General features: G+C 49.8%; 1 protein-coding gene across 1 annotated transcript in view; it reads left to right on the top strand.

The window, feature by feature from the left end:
- The window catches only part of LOC109879861 (ras-related protein Rab-14), a 41,751-nt gene that overhangs the window by 16,802 nt on the left and 3,333 nt on the right, over window positions 1–21,616 (top strand). Inside the window, exons 5-7 of the mRNA XM_031803148.1 lie at window positions 11,690–11,756; window positions 20,845–20,932; window positions 21,464–21,494. Of these exons, the coding sequence (XP_031659008.1) occupies window positions 11,690–11,756; window positions 20,845–20,932; window positions 21,464–21,494 (186 nt within the window). The remainder of the gene's footprint in view (window positions 1–11,689; window positions 11,757–20,844; window positions 20,933–21,463; window positions 21,495–21,616) is intronic.

Genomic DNA, 21,616 nt, shown 5'->3' with positions numbered 1-21,616 from the left:
CACACTCTCATGGTCTACGACATCACCAGGTACACACACACACACACACACACACACACACACACACTCTCATGGTCTACGACATCACCAGGTACACACACACTCTCTCATGGTCTACGACATCACCAGGTACACACACACACACACACACTCTCTCATGGTCTACGACATCACCAGGTACACACACACACACACACACTCTCTCATGGTCTACGACATCACCAGGTACACACACACACACACACACTCTCTCATGGTCTACGACATCACCAGGTACACACACACACACACACTCTCTCATGGTCTACGACATCACCAGGTACACACACACACACACACTCTCTCATGGTCTACGACATCACCAGGTACACACACACACACACACACTCTCTCATGGTCTACGACATCACCAGGTACACACACACACACACACACACTCTCTCATGGTCTACGACATCACCAGGTACACACACACACACACACACACTCTCTCATGGTCTACGACATCACCAGGTACACACACACACACACACACACTCTCTCATGGTCTACGACATCACCAGGTACACACACACACACACACACACACTCTCTCATGGTCTACGACATCACCAGGTACACACACACACACACTCTCTCTCATGGTCTACGACATCACCAGGTACACACACACACACACACACACACTCTCTCTCATGGTCTACGACATCACCAGGTACACACACACACACACACACACTCTCTCTCATGGTCTACGACATCACCAGGTACACACACACACACACACACACTCTCTCTCATGGTCTACGACATCACCAGGTACACACACACACACACACACACACTCTCTCTCATGGTCTACGACATCACCGGGTACACACACACACACACACACACTCTCTCTCATGGTCTACGACATCACCAGGTACACACACACACACACACACACTCTCTCTCATGGTCTACGACATCACCAGGTACACACACACACACACACACACTCTCTCATGGTCTACGACATCACCAGGTACACACACACACTCTCTCATGGTCTACGACATCACCAGGTACACACACACACACACACTCTCTCTCATGGTCTACGACATCACCAGGTACACACACACACACACACACACTCTCTCTCATGGTCTACGACATCACCGGGTACACACACACACACACACACACTCTCTCTCATGGTCTACGACATCACCAGGTACACACACACACACACACACACTCTCTCTCATGGTCTACGACATCACCAGGTACACACACACACACACACACACTCTCTCATGGTCTACGACATCACCAGGTACACACACACACTCTCTCATGGTCTACGACATCACCAGGTACACACACACACACACACACTCTCTCATGGTCTACGACATCACCAGGTACACACACACACACACACACTCTCTCATGGTCTACGACATCACCAGGTACACACACACACACACACACTCTCTCATGGTCTACGACATCACCAGGTACACACACACACACACACACTCTCTCATGGTCTACGACATCACCAGGTACACACACACACACACACACTCTCTCATGGTCTACGACATCACCAGGTACACACACACACACACACACTCTCTCATGGTCTACGACATCACCAGGTACACACACACACACACACACTCTCTCATGGTCTACGACATCACCAGGTACACACACACACACACACACTCTCTCATGGTCTACGACATCACCAGGTACACACACACACACACACTCTCTCATGGTCTACGACATCACCAGGTACACACACACACACACACACACTCTCTCATGGTCTACGACATCACCAGGTACACACACACACACTCTCTCATGGTCTACGACATCACCAGGTACACACACACACACACACACACACACTCTCTCATGGTCTACGACATCACCAGGTACACACACACACACACACGCTCTCTCATGGTCTACGACATCACCAGGTACACACACACACACACACACGCTCTCTCATGGTCTACGACATCACCAGGTACACACACACACACACACACACTCTCATGGTCTACGACATCACCAGGTACACACACACACACACACACACACACACACACTCTTGGTCTACGACATCACCAGGTACACACACACACACACTCATGGTCTACGACATCACCAGGTACACACACACACACACTCATGGTCTACGACATCACCAGGTACACACACACACACACACTCTCATGGTCTACGACATCACCAGGTACACACACACACACACACACTCTCATGGTCTACGACATCACCAGGTACACACACACACACACTCTCATGGTCTACGACATCACCAGGTACACACACACACACTCTCATGGTCTACGACATCACCAGGTACACACACACACACACACACACACTCTCATGGTCTACGACATCACCAGGTACACACACACACACACACACACACTCTCATGGTCTACGACATCACCAGGTACACACACACACACACACACACACACTCTCATGGTCTACGACATCACCAGGTACACACACACACACACACACTCTCATGGTCTACGACATCACCAGGTACACACACACACACTCTCATGGTCTACGACATCACCGGGTACACACACACACACACTCTCATGGTCTACGACATCACCGGGTACACACACACACACACACACACACACACTCTCATGGTCTACGACATCACCAGGTACACACACACACACACACACACTCTCATGGTCTACGACATCACCAGGTACACACACACACACACACACACTCTCATGGTCTACGACATCACCAGGTACACACACACACACACACACACTCTCATGGTCTACGACATCACCAGGTACACACACACACACACACACTCTCATGGTCTACGACATCACCAGGTACACACACACACACACACACACACACACACACACACACACACACACTCTCTCATGGTCTACGACATCACCAGGTACACACAGACACTCTCTCATGGTCTACGACATCACCAGGTACACACAGACACTCTCTCATGGTCTACGACATCACCAGGTACACACACACTCTCTCATGGTCTACGACATCACCAGGTACACACACACACACACACTCTCTCATGGTCTACGACATCACCAGGTACACACACACACACACACACACACTCTCTCATGGTCTACGACATCACCAGGTACACACACACACACACACACTCTCTCATGGTCTACGACATCACCAGGTACACACACACACACACACACACTCTCTCTCATGGTCTACGACATCACCAGGTACACACACACACACACACACACACTCTCTCATGGTCTACGACATCACCAGGTACACACACACACACACACACACACACACACTCTCTCATGGTCTACGACATCACCAGGTACACACACACACACACACACACTCTCTCTCATGGTCTACGACATCACCAGGTACACACACACACACACACACACACACTCTCTCATGGTCTACGACATCACCAGGTACACACACACACACACACACACTCTCTCTCATGGTCTACGACATCACCAGGTACACACACACACACACTCTCTCTCATGGTCTACGACATCACCAGGTACACACACACACACACACACACTCTCTCTCATGGTCTACGACATCACCAGGTACACACACACACACACACACACACACACTCTCTCTCATGGTCTACGACATCACCAGGTACACACACACACACACACACACACTCTCTCTCATGGTCTACGACATCACCAGGTACACACACACACACACACACTCACTCTCTCTCATGGTCTACGACATCACCAGGTACACACACACACACACACACACACACTCTCTCTCTCTCATGGTCTACGACATCACCAGGTACACACACACACACACACACACTCTCTCTCATGGTCTACGACATCACCAGGTACACACACACACACACACACACTCTCTCTCATGGTCTACGACATCACCAGGTACACACACACACACACACACACTCTCTCTCATGGTCTACGACATCACCAGGTACACACACACACACACACACTCTCTCATGGTCTACGACATCACCAGGTACACACACACACACACACACTCTCTCATGGTCTACGACATCACCAGGTACACACACACACACACACACTCTCTCATGGTCTACGACATCACCAGGTACACACACACACACACACTCTCTCTCATGGTCTACGACATCACCAGGTACACACACACACACACACACACACTCTCTCATGGTCTACGACATCACCAGGTACACACACACACACACACACACACACTCTCTCATGGTCTACGACATCACCAGGTACACACACACACACACACACTCTCTCATGGTCTACGACATCACCAGGTACACACACACACACACACACTCTCTCATGGTCTACGACATCACCAGGTACACACACACACACACACACTCTCTCTCATGGTCTACGACATCACCAGGTACACACACACACACACACACACACTCTCTCATGGTCTACGACATCACCAGGTACACACACACACACACACACACTCTCTCTCATGGTCTACGACATCACCAGGTACACACACACACACACTCTCTCTCATGGTCTACGACATCACCAGGTACACACACACACACACACTCTCTCTCATGGTCTACGACATCACCAGGTACACACACACACACACACACTCTCTCATGGTCTACGACATCACCAGGTACACACACACACACACACACTCTCTCATGGTCTACGACATCACCAGGTACACACACACACACACTCTCTCTCTCATGGTCTACGACATCACCAGGTACACACACACACACACACACACTCTCTCATGGTCTACGACATCACCAGGTACACACACACACACACACACACACACACACACTCTCTCATGGTCTACGACATCACCAGGTACACACACACACACACACACACACTCTCTCATGGTCTACGACATCACCAGGTACACACACACACACACACACACACTCTCTCATGGTCTACGACATCACCAGGTACACACACACACACACACACACACTCTCTCATGGTCTACGACATCACCAGGTACACACACACACACACACTCTCTCATGGTCTACGACATCACCAGGTACACACACACACACACACACACACTCTCTCATGGTCTACGACATCACCAGGTACACACACACACACACACACACACTCTCTCATGGTCTACGACATCACCAGGTACACACACAAACACACACACTCTCTCATGGTCTACGACATCACCAGGTACACACACACACACACACACTCTCTCATGGTCTACGACATCACCAGGTACACACACACACACACACACTCTCTCATGGTCTACGACATCACCAGGTACACACACACACACACACACTCTCTCATGGTCTACGACATCACCAGGTACACACACACACACACACACTCTCATGGTCTACGACATCACCAGGTACACACACACACACACACACACACTCTCTCATGGTCTACGACATCACCAGGTACACACACACACACACACACACACACTCTCTCATGGTCTACGACATCACCAGGTACACACACACACACACTCTCTCATGGTCTACGACATCACCAGGTACACACACACACACACACTCTCATGGTCTACGACATCACCAGGTACACACACACACACACACTCTCATGGTCTACGACATCACCAGGTACACACACACACACACACACTCTCATGGTCTACGACATCACCAGGTACACACACACACACACACTCTCATGGTCTACGACATCACCAGGTACACACACACACACACTCTCATGGTCTACGACATCACCAGGTACACACACACACACACACTCTCATGGTCTACGACATCACCAGGTACACACACACACACACACTCTCATGGTCTACGACATCACCAGGTACACACACACACACACACTCTCATGGTCTACGACATCACCAGGTACACACACACACACTCTCATGGTCTACGACATCACCAGGTACACACACACACACACACAATCTCATGGTCTACGACATCACCAGGTACACACACACACACACACTCATGGTCTACGACATCACCGGGTACACACACACACACACACACACACACACACACTCTCATGGTCTACGACATCACCAGGTACACACACACACACACACACTCTCATGGTCTACGACATCACCAGGTACACACACACACACACACACTCTCATGGTCTACGACATCACCAGGTACACACACACACTCTCATGGTCTACGACATCACCAGGTACACACACACACACACACACACTCTCATGGTCTACGACATCACCAGGTACACACACACACACACACACACTCTCATGGTCTACGACATCACCAGGTACACACACACACACACTCATGGTCTACGACATCACCAGACACACACACACACACACACACACACACACACACACACTCATGGTCTACGACATCACCAGGTACACACACACACACACACACTCATGGTCTACGACATCACCAGGTACACACACACACACACACACACACTCATGGTCTACGACATCACCAGGTACACACACACACACACACACACACTCATGGTCTACGACATCACCAGGTACACACACACACACACACACACACTCATGGTCTACGACATCACCAGGTACACACACACACACACACACACACTCATGGTCTACGACATCACCAGGTACACACACACACACACACACACACACTCATGGTCTACGACATCACCAGGTACACACACACACACACACACACACACTCATGGTCTACGACATCACCAGGTACACACACACACACACACACACACACTCATGGTCTACGACATCACCAGGTACACACACACACACACACACACACACTCATGGTCTACGACATCACCAGGTACACACACACACACACACACACACACTCATGGTCTACGACATCACCAGGTACACACACACACACACTCATGGTCTACGACATCACCAGGTACACACACACACACACACACTCATGGTCTACGACATCACCAGACACACACACACACACACACACTCATGGTCTACGACATCACCAGGTACACACACACACACACACACTCATGGTCTACGACATCACCAGGTACACACACACACACACACACTCATGGTCTACGACATCACCAGACACACACACACACACACACACACACACACACACACACACTCATGGTCTACGACATCACCAGGTACACACACACACACTCATGGTCTACGACATCACCAGACACACACACACACACACACACTCATGGTCTACGACATCACCAGACACACACACACACACACACACTCATGGTCTACGACATCACCAGACACACACACACACACACACTCATGGTCTACGACATCACCAGACACACACACACACACACACTCATGGTCTACGACATCACCAGACACACACACACACACACACTCATGGTCTACGACATCACCAGGTACACACACACACACACACACACTCATGGTCTACGACATCACCAGGTACACACACACACACACACACACATGGTCTACGACATCACCAGACACACACACACACACACACTCATGGTCTACGACATCACCAGGCACACACACACACACACACACACACTCATGGTCTACGACATCACCAGGTACACACACACACACACTCATGGTCTACGACATCACCAGGTACACACACACACACACTCATGGTCTACGACATCACCAGGTACACACACACACACACACACACACTCATGGTCTACGACATCACCAGGTACACACACACACACACACACTCATGGTCTACGACATCACCAGGTACACACACACACACACACTCATGGTCTACGACATCACCAGGTACACACACACACACACACACACACACACTCATGGTCTACGACATCACCAGGTACACACACACACACACACACTCATGGTCTACGACATCACCAGGTACACACACACACACACACTCATGGTCTACGACATCACCAGGTACACACACACACACACACACTCATGGTCTACGACATCACCAGGTACACACACACACACACACACTCATGGTCTACGACATCACCAGGTACACACACACACACACACACTCATGGTCTACGACATCACCAGGTACACACACACACACACACACTCATGGTCTACGACATCACCAGGTACACACACACACACACACTCATGGTCTACGACATCACCAGGTACACACACAACACACACACACACACACTCATGGTCTACGACATCACCACACACACACACACACACACACACACACACACTCATGGTCTACGACATCACCAGACACACACACACACACACACACACACTCATGGTCTACGACATCACCAGACACACACACACACACACACACACACTCATGGTCTACGACATCACCAGACACACACACACACACACACACACACTCATGGTCTACGACATCACCAGACACACACACACACACACACACACACTCATGGTCTACGACATCACCAGACACACACACACACACACACACACACTCATGGTCTACGACATCACCAGACACACACACACACACACACACACACACTCATGGTCTACGACATCACCAGGTACACACACACACACACACACTCATGGTCTACGACATCACCAGACACACACACTCATGGTCTACGACATCACCAGGTACACACACACACTCATGGTCTACGACATCACCAGGTACACACACACACACACACACACACTCATGGTCTACGACATCACCAGGTACACACACACACACACACACACACACACACACACACACACACACACACTCATGGTCTACGACATCACCAGACACACACACACACACACACACTCATGGTCTACGACATCACCAGGTACACACACACACACACACTCATGGTCTACGACATCACCAGGTACACACACACACACACACTCATGGTCTACGACATCACCAGGTACACACACACACACACACTCATGGTCTACGACATCACCAGGTACACACACACACACACACTCATGGTCTACGACATCACCAGGTACACACACACACACACACTCATGGTCTACGACATCACCAGGTACACACACACACACACACTCATGGTCTACGACATCACCAGGTACACACACACACTCATGGTCTACGACATCACCAGGTACACACACACACACACACTCATGGTCTACGACATCACCAGGTACACACACACACACACACTCATGGTCTACGACATCACCAGGTACACACACACACACACACTCATGGTCTACGACATCACCAGGTACACACACACACACACACTCATGGTCTACGACATCACCAGGTACACACACACACACACACTCATGGTCTACGACATCACCAGGTACACACACCACACACACACTCATGGTCTACGACATCACCAGGTACACACACACACACACACTCATGGTCTACGACATCACCAGGTACACACACACACACACACACTCATGGTCTACGACATCACCAGGTACACACACACACACACACACACTCATGGTCTACGACATCACCAGGTACACACACACACACACACACACTCATGGTCTACGACATCACCAGGTACACACACACACACACACACACTCATGGTCTACGACATCACCAGGTACACACACACACACACACACACTCATGGTCTACGACATCACCAGGTACACACACACACACACACACACTCATGGTCTACGACATCACCAGGTACACACACCACACACACACACACTCATGGTCTACGACATCACCAGGTACACACACACACACACACACACTCATGGTCTACGACATCACCAGGTACACACACACACACACACACACTCATGGTCTACGACATCACCAGGTACACACACACACACACACACACTCATGGTCTACGACATCACCAGGTACACACACACACACACACACACACTCATGGTCTACGACATCACCAGGTACACACACACACACACACACACACTCATGGTCTACGACATCACCAGGCACACACACACACACACACACACTCATGGTCTACGACATCACCAGACACACACACACACACACACACACTCATGGTCTACGACATCACCAGACACACACACACACACACACACTCATGGTCTACGACATCACCAGGTACACACACACACACTCATGGTCTACGACATCACCAGGTACACACACACACACACACACACACACACACACACACACACACACTCATGGTCTACGACATCACCAGACACACACACACACACACACACACACACACACACACTCATGGTCTACGACATCACCAGACACACACACACACACACTCATGGTCTACGACATCACCAGACACACACACACACACACACACACCCACTCATGGTCTACGACATCACCAGACACACACACACACACACACACACCCACTCATGGTCTACGACATCACCAGACACACACACACACACACACACCCACTCATGGTCTACGACATCACCAGACACACACACACACACACTCATGGTCTACGACATCACCAGACACACACACAATCATGGTCTACGAACACACACACACACACACTCATGGTCTACGACATCACCAGACACACACACACACACACACACACTCATGGTCTACGACATCACCAGACACACACACACACACACACACACTCATGGTCTACGACATCACCAGACACACACACACACACACACTCATGGTCTACGACATCACCAGACACACACACACACACACACTCATGGTCTACGACATCACTAGACACACACACACACACACACTCATGGTCTACGACATCACCAGACACACACACACACACACACACACTCATGGTCTACGACATCACCAGACACACACACACACACACACTCATGGTCTACGACATCACCAGACACACACACACACACACACACACACACGGTCTACGACATCACCAGACACACACACACACACACACACACACACACACGGTCTACGACATCACCAGACACACACACACACACTCATGGTCTACGACATCACCAGACACACACACACACACACACACACACACACACTCATGGTCTACGACATCACCAGACACACACACACACACACACACACACACACACACACTCATGGTCTACGACATCACCAGGTACACACACACACACACACACACACACACACTCATGGTCTACGACATCACCAGGTACACACACACACACACACACACACACACACACACACACACACACACAGTCTGTTCTACAATACACAACACACCCTTTTCAGATCATCTGTCTGGAATTAACATTGGTCTGTGTCTGGAGGCCTACATTTGAGTATGAGAGGAAAAGAGACCGATACCTTAAAGTGCCCCCCCCTCTACCTGAGCAAACATGGAGTCTGCATCCTGTTGCCCTCCCGTTTTCGCAAACTGTAATTTTGCCTCAGACTAAGAACTAATGTCAGAACGTCTTTTCTATTAATGAAAGGTTTTAGATACAGGTCCACATGCATGTCGCCATATCTCACCGCCGCACCTTTGATCCCACTTAGGATGTGGCACAATCTGTTTTGTCCCATGGTAACTAATGTCCTCTTCTGTGTGTGCCACAGGAGAAGCACATACAACCACCTCAGCAGCTGGCTGACTGACGCCAGAAACCTCACCAACCCCAATACTGTAAGCATGGTTTCACACTGCTCCTCTGGCTTCCTGTCTGACTCTCTTAACACTCTCTCTCACCTTGTGTGTCTCTCGCTCTCTCTCACCTTGTGTGTCTCGCGCTCTCTCTCACCTTGTGTGTCTCGCGCTCTCTCTCGCGCTCTCTCTCGCGCTCTCTCTCGCGCTCTCTCTCGCGCTCTCTCTCGCTCTCTCTCTCGCGCTCTCTCTCTCTCTCGCCTTGTCTCTCTCTCTCTCTCTCGCCTTGTGTCTCTCTCTCTCTCTCGCCTTGTGTCTCTCTCTCTCTCTCGCCTTGTGTCTCGCGCTCTCTCTCGCTCTCTCTCTCGCGCTCTCTCGCGCTCTCTCTCGCGCTCTCTCGCGCTCTCTCTCTCGCGCTCTCTCTCTCGCGCTCTCTCTCTCGCGCTCTCTCTCTCGCGCTCTCTCTCTCGCGCTCTCTCTCTCGCGCTCTCTCTCGCGCTCTCTCTCTCGCGCTCTCTCTCTCTCTCTCGCGCTCCCGCTCTCTCTCTCTCTCGCGCTCCCGCTCTCTCTCTCTCTCTCGAGCTCCCGCTCTCTCTGTCTCTCGCGCTCCCGCTCTCTCTGTCTCTGTCTGTCTCTCTCTCGCGCTCGCTCGCTCTCTCTCGCCTTGTGTGTGTCTCGCTCGCCTTGTGTGTCTCTCGCTCGCCTTGTGTGTGTCGCTCGCTCTCTCTCTCAATTCAATTCAATTCAAGGGTGCTTTATTGGCATGGGAAACATGTGTTAACATTGCCAAAGCAAGTGAGGTAGATAATATATAAAGTCAAATTAACAATAAAAATTAACAGTAAACATTACACATACAAGTTTCAAAACAATAAAGACATTACAAATGTCATATTATATATACAGTGTTTTAACAATGTACAAATGGTAAAGGACACAAGATAAAATAAATAAGCATAAATATGGGTTGTATTTACAATGGTGTGTGTTCTTCACTGGTTGCCCTTTTCTTGTGGCAACAGGTCACAAATCTTGCTGCTGTGATGGCACACTGTGGAATTTCACCCAGTAGATATGGGAGTTTTTCTAAATTGGATTTGTTTTCGAATTCTTTGTGTATCTGTGTAATCTGAGGGAAATATGTCTCTCTAATATGATCATACATTGGGCAGGAGGTTAGGAAGTGCACCTCAGTTTCCACCTCATTTTGTGGGCAGTGTGCACATAGCCTGTCTTCTCTTGAGAGCCATGTCTGCCTACGTCGGCCTTTCTCAAGCAAGGCTATGCTCACTGAGTCTGTACGTAGTCAAAGCTTTCCTTAATTTTGGGTCAGTCACAGTGGTCAGGTATTCTGCCGCTGTGTACTCTCTGTGTAGGGCCAAATAGCATTCTAGTTTGCTCTGTTTTTCTGTTAATTCTTTCCAATGTGTCAAGTAATTATCTTTTTGTTTTCTCATGATTTGGTTGGGTCTAATTGTGCTGCTGTCCTGGGGCTCTGTAGGGTGTGTTTTTGTTTGTGAACAGAGCCCCAGGACCAGCTTGCTTAGGGGACTCTTCTCCAGGTTCATCTCTCTGTAGGTGATGGCTTTGTTGTGGAAGGTTTGGGGATCGCTTCCTTTTAGGTGGTTATAGAATTTAACGGCTCTTTTCTAGATTTTGATAATTAGTGGGTATTGGCCTAATTCTGCTCTGCATGCATTATTTGGTGTTCTACGTTGTACACGGAGGATATTTTTGCAGAATTCTGCGTGCAGAGTCTCAATTTGGTGTTTGTCCCATTTTGTGAAGTCTTGGTTGGTGAGCGGACCCCAGACCTCACAACCATAAAGGGCAATGGGCTCTATGACTGATTCAAGTATTTTTAGCCAAATCCTAATTGGTATGTTGAAATTTATGTTCCTTTTGATGGCATAGAATGCCCTTCTTGCCTTGTCTCTCAGATCGTTCACAGCTTTGTGGAAGTTACCTGTGGCGCTGATGTTTAGGCCAAGGTATGTATAGTTTTTTGTGTGCTCTAGGGCAACAGTGTCTAGATGGAATTTGTATTTGTGGTCCTGGTGACTGGACCTTTTTTGGAACACCATTATTTTGGTCTTACTGAGATTTGCTGTCAGGGCCCAGGTCTGACAGAATCTGTGCATAAGATCTAGGTGCTGTTGTAGGCCCTCCTTGGTTGGTGACAGAAGCACCAGATCATCAGCAAACAGCAGACATTTGACTTCGGATTCTAGTAGGGTGAGGCCGGGTGCTGCAGACTTTTCTAGTGCCCGCGCCAATTCGTTGATATATATGTTGAAGAGGGTGGGGCTTAAGCTGCATCCCTGTCTAACCCCACGACCCTGTGTGAAGAAATGTGTGTGTTTTTTGCCAATTTTAACCGCACACTTGTTGTTTGTGTACATGGATTTTATAATGTCGTATGATTTACCCCCAACACCACTTTCCATCAGTTTGTATAGCAGACCCTCATGCCAAATTGAGTCAAAGGCTTTTTTGAAATCAACAAAGCATGAGAAGACTTTGCCTTTATTTAGGTTTGTTTGGTTGTCAATTAGGGTGTGCAGGGTGAATACATGGTCTGTTGTACGGTAATTTGGTATAAAGCCAATTTGACATTTGCTCAGTACATTGTTTTCATTGAGGAAATGTATGAGTCTGCTGTTAATGATAATGCAGAGGATTTTCCCAAGGTTACTGTTGACGCATATTCCACGGTAGTTATTGGGGTCAAATTTGTCTCCACTTTTGTGGATTGGGGTGATCAGTCCTTGGTTCCAAATATTGGGGAAGATGCCAGAGCTAAGGATGATGTTAAAGAGTTTTAGTATAGCCAATTGGAATTTGTTGTCTGTATATTTGATCATTTCATTGAGGATACCATCAACACCACAGGCCTTTTTGGGTTGGAGGGTTTTATATTTTGTCCTGTAACTCATTCAATGTAATTGGAGAATCCAGTGGGTTCTGGTAGTCTTTAATAGTTGATTCTAAGATCTGTATTTGATCATGTATATGTTTTTGCTCTTTATTCTTTGTTATAGAGCCAAAAAGATTGGAGAAGTGGTTTACCCATACATCTCCATTTTGGATAGATAATTCTTCGTGTTGTTTGTTTAGTGTTTTCCAATTTTCCCAGAAGTGGTTAGTCTATGGATTCTTCAATTACATTGAGCTGATTTCTGACGTGCTGTTCCTTCTTTTTCCGTAGTGTAAATCTGTATTGTTTTAGTGATTCACCATAGTGAAGGCGGAGACTCAGGTTTTCCGGGTCTTTATGTTTTTGGTTGGACAGGTTTCTCAATTTCTTTCTTAGATTTTTGCATTCTTCATCAAACCATTTGTCATTATTGTTAATTTTCTTCGGTTTTCTATTTGAGATTTTTAGATTTGATAGGGAAGCTGAGAGGTCAAATATACTGTTAAGATTTTCTACTGCCAAGTTTACACCTTGACTATTACAGTGAAACGTCTCTCATCTTGTCTCTCGCTCTCTCTCATCTTGTCTCTCGCTCTCTCTCATCTTGTCTCTCGCTCTCTCTCATCTTGTCGCTCGCTCTCGCTCTCGCTCTCTCTCTCATCTTGTCTCTCTCGCTCTCTCTCTCTCTCTCTCATCTTGTCTCTCGCGCTCTCTCTCTCATCTTGTCTCTCGCGCTCTCTCTCTCATCTTGTCTCTCGCGCTCTCTCTCGCTCTCTCTCTCATCTTGTCTCTCTCGCGCTCTCTCTCATCTTGTCTCTCTCGCGCGCTCTCTCATCTTGTCTCTCTCGCGCTCTCTCTCATCTTGTCTCTCTCGCGCTCTCTCTCATCTTGTCTCTCTCGCTCTCTCTCTCATCTTGTCTCTCTCGCTCTCTCTCTCATCTTGTCTCTCTCGCTCTCTCTCTCTCATCTTGTCTCTCTCGCTCTCTCTCTCTCATCTTGTCTCTCTCGCTCTCTCTCTCTCATCTTGTCTCTCTCGCGCTCTCTCTCATCTTGTCGCGCTCTCTCTCATCTTGTCGCTCTCATCTTGTCTCTCTCGCGCTCTCTCTCGCTCTCTCTCATCTTGTCGCTCTCGCGCTCTCTCTCATCTTGTCGCTCTCGCGCTCTCTCTCATCTTGTCGCTCTCGCGCTCTCTCTCATCTTGTCGCTCTCGCGCTCTCTCTCATCTTGTCGCTCTCGCGCTCTCTCTCATCTTGTCGCTCTTCGCGCTCTCTCTCATCTTGTCGCGCTCGCGCTCTCTCTCATCTTGTCGCTCTCGCGCTCTCTCTCATCTTGTCGCTCTCGCGCTCTCTCTCATCTTGTCGCTCTCATCTTGTCTCTCTCGCGCTCTCTCTCATCTTGTCTCTCTCGCGCTCTCTCTCATCTTGTCTCTCTCGCGCTCTCTCTCATCTTGTCGCTCTCGCGCTCTCTCTCATCTTGTCTCTCTCGCGCTCTCTCTCTCGCGCGCATCTCGCTCTCTCTCGCGCTCTCTCTCATCTTGTCTCTCTCGCGCTCTCGCTCTCTCTCGCGCTCTCTCTCATCTTGTCTCTCTCGGCGCTCTCTCTCATCTTGTCTCTCTCGCGCTCTCTCTCATCTTGTCTCTCTCAGCGCTCTCTCTCATCTTGTCTCCTCTCGCGCTCTCTCTCATCTTGTCTCTCTCGCGCTCTCTCTCATCTTGTCTCTCGCGCTCTCTCTCATCTTGTCTCTCTCGCGCTCTCTCTCATCTTGTCTCTCTCGCGCTCTCTCTCATCTTGTCTCTCTCGCGCTCTCTCTCATCTTGTCTCTCTCGCGCTCTCTCTCATCTTGTCGCTCTCGCGCTCTCTCTCCATCTTGTCGCTCTCTCTCTCATCTTGTCTCTCTCTGCGCTCTCTCTCATCTTGTCTCTCTCATCTTGTCTCTCTCGCGCTCTCTCATCTTGTCTCTCTCTCGCGCTCTTCTCTCATCTTGTCGCTCTCTCTCTCTCATCTTGCTCTCTCTCGCGCTCTCTCTCATCTGTCTCTCTCATCTTGTCTCTCTCGCGCTCTCTCTCTCTCATCTTGTCTCTCTCTCGCGCTCTCTCTCTCATCTTGTCTCTCTCTCGCTCTCTCTCTCTCTCTCTCTCATCTTGTCTCTCTCGCGCTCTCTCTCTCATCTTGTCTCTCTCGCGCTCTCTCTCTCATCTTGTCTCTCTCGCGCTCTCTCTCTCTCATCTTGTCTCTCTCGCGCTCTCTCTCTCTCATCTTGTCTCTCTCGCGCTCTCTCTCTCTCTCTCATCTTGTCTCTCTCGCGCTCTCTCTCTCTCTCATCTTGTCTCTCTCGCGCTCTCTCTCTCTCTCATCTTGTCTCTCGCGCGCTCTCTCTCTCTCTCATCTTGTCTCTCTCGCGCTCTCTCTCTCTCTCATCTTGTCTCTCTCGCGCTCTCTCTCTCTCTCATCTTGTCTCTCTATGTTGGTCTACTCGCGCTCGTCTCTCTCTCTCATCTTGTCTCTCTCGCGCTCTGTCCATCTCTCTCTCTCTCTCATTCTTGTCTCTCTCGCGCTCTCTCTCTCTCTCTCCGAGTCTTGTCTCTCTCCGCGCTCATCTCTCGCTCTCTCTCATCTTGTCCTCTCTCCGCGCTCTCCTCTCGCGCTCTCTCTCTCTCATCTTGTCCTCTCTCTCGCTCTCTCCTCTCTCTCTCAATCTTGGTCTCTCTCTCGCTCTCTCTCTCTCATCTTGTCTCTCTCGCGCTCTCTGCTCTCGTCTCTCTCATCTTGGTCTCTCTCTGCGCGCTCTCTCTCTCTCTCTCTCATTCTTGTCTCTCTCGCGCTCTCTCTCTCTCTCTCATCTTGTCCTCTCTCGCGCTCCTCTCTCTCTCTCTCTCATCTTGTCTCTCTCGTGCGCCCTCCTCTCTCTCATGCTTGTCTCTGCTCGGGGCGCTGTCTCTCTCTCTCATCTTTGTCTCTCTCGGGCGCTCTCTCTCCTTCTCTCATCTTGTCCTCTCTCGCGCTCTCTCATCGCGCTCCTCGATCTCTCTCATACTTGTCTCTCTCTCGCTCTCTCTCTCTCATCTTGTCTCTCTCGCGGTCTCTCCTCTCTCATCTTGTCTCTCTCGCGCTCTCTCTCTCTCTCTCTCATCTTGTCTCTCTCGCGCTCTCTCTCTCTCATCTTGTCTCTCTCGCGCTCTCTCTCTCTCTCTCATCTTGTCTCTCTCGCGCTCTCTCTCTCTCATCTTGTCTCTCTCGCGCTCTCTCTCTCTCTCATCTTGTCTCTCTCGCGCTCTCTCTCTCTCTCATCTTGTCTCTCTCGCGCTCTCTCTCTCTCTCTCATCTTGTCTCTCTCGCGCTCTCTCTCTCTCTCTCATCTTGTCTCTCTCGCGCTCTCTCTCTCTCATCTTGTCTCTCTGCGCTCCTCTCTCATCTTGTCTCTCTCGCGCTCTCTCTCTCTCTCATCTTGTCTCTCTCTCGCGCTCTCTCTCTCGCGCTCGTCTCTCTCGCGCTCTCTCTCTCNTCGCGCTCTCTCTCTCTCTCCTTGTCTCTCTCGCGCGCTCTCTCTTCTCTCTCTCTCTCTCTCTCTCTCTCTCTCTCATCTTGTCTCTCTCGCCGCTCTCTCTCTCTCTCATCTTGTCTCTCTCGCGCTCTCTCTCTCTCTCTCTCATCTTGTCTCTCTCGCGCGCTCTCTCTCTCTCATCTTGTCTCTCTCGCGCTCTCTCTCTCTCTCATCTTGTCTCTCTCGCGGCTCTCTCTCTCTCTCTCCTTGTCTCTCTCGCGCTCTCTCTCTCTCTCTCCTTGTCTCTCTCGCGCGCTCTTCTCTCATCTGTCTCTCTCGCGCTCTCTCTCTCTCTCATCTTGTCTCTCTCGCGCTCTCTCTCTCTCTCATCTTGTCTCTCTCGCGCTCTCTCTCTCTCTCTCTCGTCTCTCTCGCGCGCTCTCTCTCTCATATCTTGTCTCTCTCGCGCTCTCTCTCTCTCTCATCTTGTCTCTCTCGCGCTCCTCTCTCATCTTGGTCTCTCTCGCGCTCTCTCTCATCTTGTCTCTCTTCGCGCTCTCTCTCTCTCTCGTTCTCTCTCGCGCGCTCTCTCTCTCTCATATCTTGTCTCTCTCGCGCTCTCTCTCTCTCTCATCTTGTCTCTCTCGCGCTCTCTCTCATCTTGTCTCTCTCGCGCTCTCTCTCTCTCTCTCATCTTGTCTCTCTCGCGCTCTCTCTCTCTCGCGCTCTCTCTCACGCTCTCTCTCGCTCTCTCTCTCGCGCTCTCTCTCTCGCGCTCTCTCTCTCGCGCTCTCTCTCTCGCGGCTCTCTCTCTCTCTCTCTCTCTCGTCTCCTCTCGCGCTCTCTCTCTCTCTCTCGTCTCTCTCGCCGCTCTCTCTCTCTCTCTCATCTTGTCTCTCTCGCGCCTCTCTCTCTCTCTCTCTCTCATCTTGTCTCTCTCGCGCTCTCTCTCTCGTCTCTCTCGCGCGCTCTCTCTCTCTCTCTCCGCTCTCTCTCTCTCCGCGGCGCTTCTCTCTCGGCTCTCTCTCATCTTGTCTCTCTCGCGCTCTCTCTCATCTTGTCTCTCTCGCGCTCTCTCTCATCTTGTCTCTCTCGCGCTCTCTCTCTCTCATCTTGTCTCTCTCGCGCTCTCTCTCTCTCTCTCATCTTGTCTCTCTCGCGCTCTCTCTCTCTCTCTCATCTTGTCTCTCTCGCGCTCTCTCTCTCTCTCTCTCATCTTGTCTCTCTCGCGCTCTCTCTCTCTCTCTCTCATCTTGTCTCTCTCGCGCTCTCTCTCTCTCTCTCTCATCTTGTCTCTCTCGCGCTCTCTCTCTCTCTCTCTCATCTTGTCTCTCTCGCGCTCTCTCTCATCTTGTCTCTCTCGCGCTCTCTCTCATCTTGTCTCTCTCGCGCTCTCTCTCATCTTGTCTCTCTCGCGCTCTCTCTCATCTTGTCTCTCTCGCGCTCTCTCTCATCTTGTCTCTCTCGCGCTCTCTCTCTCTCTCTCTCATCTTGTCTCTCTCGCGCTCTCTCTCTCTCTCTCTCATCTTGTCTCTCTCGCGCTCTCTCATCTTGTCTCTCTCTCTCTCTCATCTTGTCTCTCTCGCGCTCTCTCTCTCTCATCTTGTCTCTCTCGCGCTCTCTCTCTCTCATCTTGTCTCTCTCGCGCTCTCTCTCTCTCTCTCTCATCTTGTCTCTCTCGCGCTCTCTCTCTCTCTCTCTCATCTTGCTCTCTCGGTCTCTCTCTCATCTGTCTCTCTCGGCTCTCTCTCTCTCATCTTGTCTCTCTCGCGCTCTCTCTCTCTCTCTCATCTTGTCTCTCTCGCGCTCTCTCTCTCTCTCTCTCTCATCTTGTCTCTCTCGCGCTCTCTCTCTCTCTCTCTCTCATCTTGTCTCTCTCGCGCTCTCTCTCTCTCTCTCTCTCATCTTGTCTCTCTCGCGCTCTCTCTCTCTCTCTCTCATCTTGTCTCTCTCGCGCTCTCTCTCTCTCGCTCTCATCTTGTCTCTCTCGCGCTCTCTCTCTCTCTCTCTCATCTTGTCTCTCTCGCGCTCTCTCTCTCTCTCTCTCATCTTGTCTCTCTCGCGCTCTCTCTCTCTCTCTCTCATCTTGTCTCTCTCGCGCTCTCTCTCTCTCTCTCTCTCATCTTGTCTCTCTCGCGCTCTCTCTCTCTCTCTCTCATCTTGTCTCTCTCGCGCTCTCTCTCTCTCTCTCTCATCTTGTCTCTCTCGCGCTCTCTCTCGCGCTCTCTCTCATCTTGTCTCTCTCGCGCGCGCTCTCTCTCTCTCATCTTGTGTGATGTTGACTACTGCAGCACACCCAGTGTGTTTGATGTCCTAGAGCCCTGTGCATCTCTAAATTGGATTTTGACAAAATGTATTATGGCCAAATCAACCTGCTTTCATTTACAGTGCAGAATATGCTTTTAGGGTGTTTATACAAAGGCAACATCCTAAACTCAGTCACCTAGTTTGTACTCAGACAGAGTCTCACGTTGGAAAAGGATACATGACTAGTGCCCAGATGCATTGGAAATGGTATAGTAATACCTGGATCTTTCATGGTGTTTAGCCGATACAGTATATATTGCTAAATCCATTTTTCACACCAATAATAAGTTATAAGACCTCTCTTTCTAAGACACTGGGTAAAGTGAGCGAGCTGAATCATGTAGTCTTCTGCCTATAGGTGAGTAGTGAGGATGTTGATGTGTTTGGTACCTGGAGGACTGACTGAGTCGGTCTCTCCTCCCCCAGGTGATCATTCTTATAGGTAACAAAGCAGACCTGGAAGCCCAGAGGGACGTGACGTATGAGGAGGCCAAGCAGTTTGCTGAGGAGAACGGTGAGTCGGAAACACCCTCCGACTCCATGAGACCGAGAAGGATTGAGAGAGATGGAAGATGAGTAAAACTCAATCTCTCTCTATCCCTCCCTATGGAATTGACTGTGTGATAATGCCCCACACTCTCACTTGAGTTGCAATTCAACCTGATTGTGAATTTCGACAACGCAGCTTTTTTAGGCAATATTACAGCATTCAAGGTAAACGCTGCAGATTCCGGCTCAATTAGAAAAGACCTTTAAATGTGAATTGCGCTGTAATGCGGCTCTACCACGGATCAAACAGAATGCTGATTGGTGATTGGAAGGAGAGCAAGAGGGGCGTGGGGAAGAACAGACTCCTCCAGATATGGAGGGATGAAAAATAGCAACTTGTCTCTGATAGAGGGAGGAAGAGAGGTGAAGGAGGAGGAAATGGCACATGCATTCATGCACGGAGTGCAAAAGACATGAGGACATTCATAGAAGGAGAGCGATGAGTGAGCAGGGTGGTTGGGGAACTGCATTAGTCTGACTCCATTCCTTCTTACAGGTCTCTTATTCCTGGAAGCCAGCGCCAAAACGTAAGTTAACTGACCTCTGTACGTTCTGCCTGCTTTTACCTCCCATTTTCAATGTGCTGAAATGCCCCGCCGTGTGACTGACTGTGTTCCTAACCGTGTGACTGACTGACTGTGTTCCTAAC

Source organism: Oncorhynchus kisutch, linkage group LG23 (assembly GCF_002021735.2).
Source record: "Oncorhynchus kisutch isolate 150728-3 linkage group LG23, Okis_V2, whole genome shotgun sequence".
Classification (NCBI taxonomy): Eukaryota; Metazoa; Chordata; class Actinopteri; order Salmoniformes; family Salmonidae; genus Oncorhynchus; species Oncorhynchus kisutch.
The sequence above is the reverse complement of the archived record's forward strand: the minus strand, read 5'-3'. Positions and strand labels throughout refer to the sequence as shown.